Source organism: Chaetura pelagica, unplaced genomic scaffold, assembly GCF_000747805.2.
Source record: "Chaetura pelagica isolate M959 unplaced genomic scaffold, ChaPel_1.0 scaffold159, whole genome shotgun sequence".
NCBI lineage: Eukaryota > Metazoa > Chordata > Aves > Apodiformes > Apodidae > Chaetura > Chaetura pelagica.
This window is the reverse complement of record NW_009954555.1, coordinates 1958884-1966132: the sequence shown is the minus strand read 5'-3', so window position 1 is coordinate 1966132 and position 7249 is coordinate 1958884. Positions and strand designations below refer to the sequence as shown.

Sequence of the window (7249 nt, the reverse complement as noted above, 5' to 3'; positions counted from 1 at the left end):
TGTCAGTCAGGGCTGGGACACAATAGCATTCATTCATGTGCACAGCAAACAATTAGCTCAGGGCCAATGATCAGCATACAGTCTCATTTTGGTTCTTTTGCAAACAGTTTGTAGAAAGATGGCATTTCAAATAAACTATGTCAATTTTTCAAAGCCTCAGTACATTCCTAGTACAAACTACCTAGTAGGGTGTCCAGACAAAAATCAAGACAACTTGAGAGTAACGTGAATAATCACCCAAAAAAACCACGCGCTGATTAGGACTGCTCCTGAAAAAGATCTGCTTGCTACAATCATGTGCAAAAAAAGATTACACTTTAATAGTTAGAGAAATGCACATTCAGAAAAGTTCAAAACAGCTGATTCTTTCCAAAGATAGTCACACCGTGCTTTTGTTTTCAGAGTACCACTTCAGTGTTCAGCCTCAGAGCTGACAGGACTAAAGAGTACAGTCAATGAGGTTCCAAAGTGCACTTAAGGCTGTTTACTTCATATCTTCTGGTTAAGAACCCAAGAATTTTAGGGATTTTTTCTGTTTTGTTTTGTGTTTCTTATTCCCCCAACATGTTAAAAATAGAAAAAAACCAATGCAATATGACAGAAGTCCAGTGCTGCTGATAACTGGAGAGACACAAGCCTCACGCACCTCTTCATTGCTTTGCCTTCTCGACTTCAAAACTTGCCAGAGCAAAGACTTTGTCACCTGATCCTATGAGAGGAGAAAAACATTTTCAGTATTATTAGAAATTGTGAATTTCCTTATATACAGTTTAAAACAACCAAAGCATTTGAGATCAAAAGAAATCAAACCTGCATTTTGAAAACTAGAACACTTGAGCTAAATTAAAATTAAAAAAAAAAGAGAGATACTGGCTTGACAGGTCTGAAACCAGTTGTGTTGATTTGGGTCTCAATGGGATGGAGTTAACTTTCCCCATAGCTGCTCTCTTAGTGCTGTGCTTTGTAGCTAAAATGGTTTTGGCTACTGCCGAGCAGCTGGACAGCATCCAGACCCTGAAAGGTGAGTAAACTTGGGGTGGGCAAGAGGTTGGGAGGGGACACAGCCAGGACACCTGACCCCAAGTGACCAGAGGGATGGTCCACACCATATGGCAGCAGGCTCAGCAGAAAAAGTCAGAAGGAGGAGGTGGGGGTTTGTCTTCTGATGGAATTGCTACACATACAAGTCCCTACTCCTCAAAAAGTGGCTGGATATCACCTACTTACAGAAAGCAGAGAATGAATCTTTTTGTTTTCCTTTGCTTCTGTACACAGCCTTTGACTTACTTTACTAAACTACCTTTATCTCAACCCATGAGTTCTTAATGTTATTTTCTCCCCCTGTCCTGCTGAGAAGTGAGCAAGGGACTAGGTGGGCATCTGGTAGCTTAGTCCAGATCAACCCACCACAAACACACAGAGCTTCTGACAAAGTACCCTTTTGACAAAAGGATTCTCACCTCACTTGCACTCTCAGTAATGAAAGGTAGGTCACAGAGACAGTTTATTTGTACCCTGTCCCAGTCTGGCACACTCCTGCCATTCACAGCTGTTTCATCACAGTTCTAACTGTAACACTAGAATAAACTGTTGTGCTTATTTAATGCATATTATAACTGAACTTTTGGTCTTGTCAATATGATAAGAATTATGACACTCATGGCAAAGAGGAATGCTTGACAGTTGTATTTTGACAGTGTGCCAATAATTGCTGAATCCTCTAAAACAAGCAGAGAAAAAGGCTTTCCTGGGAAGAGTAATTATTGCAAAAAGCATCTTGTTTAACTGTAAGAGTAGTATCTCTGCTTCAGACAAGATCACTCCAGCTTTCAACATGATGGAAAACACTGCCATTTTATGGGCATTTGGCACTGCAACTATTTGCTGCATTACTTTTTCCTGATGGACAGTGTATCAGAGTTTCATAATAGAAAATTGTGTATCAACATTTAATGGCATTAATCTTTTGTTTTTATTTTTTCTTTCATAGGGGAATCGGAGATGTTTCTATTAAGTGGTGCTCAATGAGGCAAAGAAATTGGAAGTTATGAGAATGAAAACTTACCAAGGTCAGTGGAGACTCTCTCAAACTGGCTCAGGGCTGCACCAGCATTTGTGGACAAGAACGTCTCCTCATCTGGGGTGAGCTAAATAAAACAAGGCCACAGCTGTGAACTTAGTACCTTAACTGTGCATATTCCCACACCACTGTGATTCCCACCATCTGTATGGGCATATACATGAACTGTGACAGGCTACAGCAATTGTCAAGTTGAAGTTTTTAAATGGCAGTGTTATCTAATGTAGTAAAAGCCAAAGTAAAAATGCAAATTACTTCCCCTGCCACTGAATTTTTCCCCAGTGGTGCCTGTCAGCCCAGGAAGGACAGCACATGTATCATCAGACAAGCCTCTACACACACCACTAAGCTTCTACCTTTTTATTAAAAAGTCACACTGTGTCTTTGTACCAAAACTATGCAAAGGATGTAAATTACTTTTTTGTCATGTGATGAATATGGTAATGAGCTACTTTGCTTCATATCATCTACTGAGGAAACTGAAAACAGGCAGTCGTCAGTTTTGACCAAGTGGAGAGTCAATGACCTAGAAATGGCTTTCTTTCACATGTATATTTTGCTTTTATGTATGTGTTCTGATGCCTTGTGACAGATGCCCATAAAATATTTACAATAATGAAGCAGTAACCTACATTTGGAAGGTTCAGATATTGTAAGTTAAAACTTGCTCATTTAAGTAGCCTCTGATATATATACATAGCTTTATCAAAGCAAAGCTAAGTGTGTCAAACTCTCCAGAGTGTTTACATCAGTTTATTTATGAAAAATATAAAAACCAGATACAGGCATTCAGAATTACGTTGGAATGAAAGAAAAAGTATTAGTTACCCCCCTTTGCTGTACTTTGTAAGCAAGCATCTAACTGTTATCATTTTGCAGTCTTATGCACACAAACATGTAATATTATGATTGTATTACACACTCAGAACCAATGTGAAATTACTATCCTAGCAATTTCCCTGTGAAGTAGGTTACTGATCACTTTAAAAGCTAGAGGAACTATGTCAAAATGTGGTGAAGTGGATTGTCAGAAATGATCAGGAACTCCTGCCAGGACAGATACTTTCATGCCTTTGGTTCACAATTACTAACCTTTTAACCTGTTTCCAACACTTTTTTTCCCTCTGACAGTCACACAATAAAAATATTCTTAACAGCAATTGCTAATATAATCTACTTGGAATGCAGCTCCTTGAAGTACAGCACTTGATCTTTCCCATTACATTCCCTCACTTCCTAAGAAAGTTTAGGTGCAGAGATACACAGCAACCCATTCCTTTTGTAGACCACAAAAACAGAACTAACTTCTCTTCGTCCCTCTAGTGGTAAAAAATAGGGATTGTTCTAGCACTGACATACTCGCTGGGGAAACAGTTTAATCGCTCACCTCTCCAATTTATATATCTTACATCACAAGATAGGTATTATCACCAATAAAAAGATAAGGAAAGCTCAATGTATGTCAAAAGTCTTGGATAGTTTCTGCCAGGTAGACAGGTCGTAGTTAGCCAGTAAAAGATTTGTTTTGTAGCTGTTATCATTGATTTGTACCAGCTTACATATGATTCATTCACATGACCCACTAAAGAAAGCATTTTCAAGTAGGAATAGCCTTAGATAAATGTACCATACTATCTGATACACGTTCAGTAGTGAGTGCTTCAGAAAGCTTAGTATTAAAATGGAGGGACATTTATATATTAAAAAAGCAAGCTGCACTTGGTTATTTGCTCATAAGAGTTTTAATTTCTTATTTTAATAATTTCAAATTCCTCTTCAATAGAGAGATCATACATTTCTATTCACCCAGCTATCATACCAACACGTTACCTTCTCACCAAGCTTTCTGAGGGCAGTCAGGATTTCCACTTTCTGCTGTGTGTGTAGCTCTCGGTCCAGCTTCCCAACCATTAAGTCTCGGTCCATCTGTATAACCAGGGAAATAAATAAGTCAAAATACATAAACTGCCCACTAGTTTCACTGAATAAAATTGCATAAATAATGCAGCAGCCTAAAATATCATCAGTAAGCATGGTGGTACCCATGGAAGTAAGGCATAGACCATAGAAGATGGCCATGAAGTTTTTCTGACCATTCCGCAAAAATTCTTTGTGACTAACCTCAGCATTCTTGATTCCTCCCAGCTTGAAGCAGTCAGACTGCTATTCATTCAAAATGATGGATTCACATGTCACTGACACATGGAGGAATCACATTCCACTTCACTTTATCTGGATCTCAAGCTCAGTCCAGATCTCTGAACACTGAATGCCCCCTCCAGCCCTTCAATACAGTTATAAATACACATTCTTCAGATTTTCTCTTTGCAGTTATTCTCAGTTCACTATCTGTTAATCACGTTCTTGGTTTGAAGCAGCAAAATAGCAGATAATTCAAGAAATACACATTGTTGTCCCCATTACCTCAAGGAACATTTAAAACTGAACAGATTTTGAAAGAGAACTTCTCCAGCTCCTTCTGGTGTTGTCACCAAGGTTTCTAACATGCCTGGTGTTCTCCTTGCAATCATTACATTTTTTATTACATTTTAGCTCAAATAACAGTTTTTACAGTAAAACAGAAGCCTTCACCTCTGCCAACCTTGTCCTCAATTGTCTTGGTTGTTTCTTTGCAAACATTCTAATTACTTCTGGAGTTTTAAATGCTTGGCTGATGGCTGCTTGTATTGCCTGCAAGGAAAAGGGCAAGAATGATTAGGATTAACAGTCACAAGCTACAGCTGCATGAGAAGATTAAAGAAGGCTGGAAAGCACCATTAATATCTGCTGCATCATTTCATAAAGAGAGCTTTTCTTTTTTTGTATAACCATGGGAGTGAGACTAACATATACATGACCTATACACAAGGCTTGAAAAAGCCAGCAATTAAGGCAATTTCACTCAGAAAAAGCTATGAAACTTTAAATTACAGTACAGTCCTTAATTTCTAATAATTTCCAGTATCTTCCTCATATCAGCACATCACAAGTGTTATTTTCTACAATTAAGGATCTGATAGATTTTGTCACTGCAGTTTCCCACAGTTTTTCCTGCAGTGTTATGGTTATAATTCTTCAATATTAAAAAAAAAAAAATTCATATAAAGAGACCTGGCCAAGTTTTTATGTGTGCACACATATTAAATAATAAAAACAGCAGAGTCACAGAATAAGCTTTCGCATGTACCTGTCTAAGTTACAATGAACAACCTGTATCTATTTTCTGTTTCATTTAGTTCAAGCAGAATGAGAACTATTTTTAGTAACACATCACCCTTACCAGTTGCATCCCACTGAGCTCATCTACCAAAGTCATATCTCCAGACATTATCTTCTTCAGAGAGTCATTGATCTCACTCAGCTGTTCTAGAGTTTCTTTTTTGGTTTCTTCATACTCATCTGCATCAAGCTCCTCTCTAAAGCGGATCCAACAAGACACATTAATTCACAGGACTAAACCTGAGATGTAATATGGAGTAAAGGACACAAGGGAACACCACGCAGCTTGATGCCTCAGCAATTAGCACATTCCCATCACTTCAGATTGTTCTGCTCCAGCCTTCTTAGTTGTTACTAACTAATGCACACGTAGTTATCTCGGTTTTGCACCAGATCCCAGCCACCCATTCACTTGTATGAACAAGGTCCCAAGAGCTACAAGATACTTGGTGGGGTATTTAAAAGTGTATTTTGGATCTCAACAAAAATAAAACATGAGGTTGCCTTGCTCAAAGGTATAGTAAATGAAATTACCTGAAAAGCCTATCTTCTTACTCAAAAACCATCACATTGTTCAGGAATAACTGATCCTGTTGTCTAAACCTTGCCCAAGTAAAAGAAAAGCACTACCAAGCCTTAACAATTATAAATGTTCTTGGAAAAAAAAAAAGTATTTCTTGGACAAGTTAGAATTATTGTCAGAGAAAGCATCTAAAATCACACAGGATGTTTAAGTTCAAGTACTGAACAGGAAAACATCCTTTCCTTGGTAATTCAGCCTATCTTCAGTTTTATTAGCCCACAAAAAACTAACACATCACCACATTGAAAAAGTCACAGTAAGAGCTCAGACAAAATAAGGAAAACCCCACAAAATCAACCCAAATATCCATTGTTATAAGACAAAACAACGACACAAAAACTATTTGCTAACTTCTATAAAAAAGCCTGTATGGAAACCATGAATTCTGTTAACAGCTATTAACAGTCCCAAAGTCATACTGAAGTATAAAATTTTAAATAACACTTTAACAAGTATTTCTACTCGCGTTTTCCTCAATAAGGTTATAACTATAAATAGAATGATCTTAACAAAGAAAAGGGTTTTAAAACCTAATTTTTATTATCTAAAATAAACATTCCACCTAATTTAAAAAATATAAAGCCATAGCAAAACACAAAATAAAGCAAGAAAATACTGGGTTTTTAAAAAGCATTACTTTCTTCTGCCTACCATTTAAGGAAAAATATTACCATATATGAGGAAAGCATCTCTTTTTATTACCTGCATTCCTCCAGATCTTGAAGCTGCTGCATTAATCTATCCAACTGCTCTTCCAAGTTTTGTTTTAGTTTACTGGTCTCTGATGTTCCCCTTGAAGCCATTTTCTGTTCTCACACGAAAACGTTAAGCTGTTACATGACACTCCTAGGAGGAAGAACGTTTTACTGTAGCGTTATCAACAACCTGAAACCTATTTTTGAAAAGTACCCATAAAATCATGCAGTATCTTGCATGATGACGGAATACCCAACCAAAACACTTGCAGGGGAAAGACAGAAAGGTTAGGCTGGCGCTACAGGACCCTCTGTAGCAAGAGGCAGTCACTCCAACAGCACATCAAAACCAAGTTTGAAACCAACAATTACTGAAATACTGAAGGTCCCTCGCACCAAAACGCCAGATTCTCCTCTCCAGCTACAACGACCCGCACGCAAGGTGCCCGAGGTTTGCCAGCACCTCAGGCAGGGAAAACTGGAGCATTTTAGAGGAAATTCGTGGGTCTGTGGGTGTGAACCAGGAGCAGGCAGCCATCCCGGGATATCCCCGGGTAACGCACCGGCTCAGCCGCCGACCGGCCAACATACAGGAGAGCGACCGGGAGGTCCGGAGAGACCCGAGCAGGACCTGCGGCGCTACCCGAGCCCCGCCTGCCCACCCCCGGACCT

General features: G+C 38.7%; 1 protein-coding gene across 1 annotated transcript; it reads right to left on the bottom strand.

Moving 5' to 3' along the window:
• Window positions 1–299: 299 nt before the first annotated feature.
• On the bottom strand, window positions 300–6734 carry LZIC (leucine zipper and CTNNBIP1 domain containing). Its single transcript, XM_010005150.1, has 6 exons — window positions 6585–6734; window positions 5361–5496; window positions 4673–4771; window positions 3911–4006; window positions 2066–2147; window positions 300–709 (listed from the first exon to the last, which is right to left on the bottom strand). Exons 1-6 carry the CDS (start codon window positions 6683–6685, stop codon window positions 651–653), a joined length of 573 nt encoding a protein of 190 aa, XP_010003452.1. The 5' UTR covers window positions 6686–6734; the 3' UTR covers window positions 300–650.
• Between the last annotated feature and the right edge of the window lie 515 nt (window positions 6735–7249).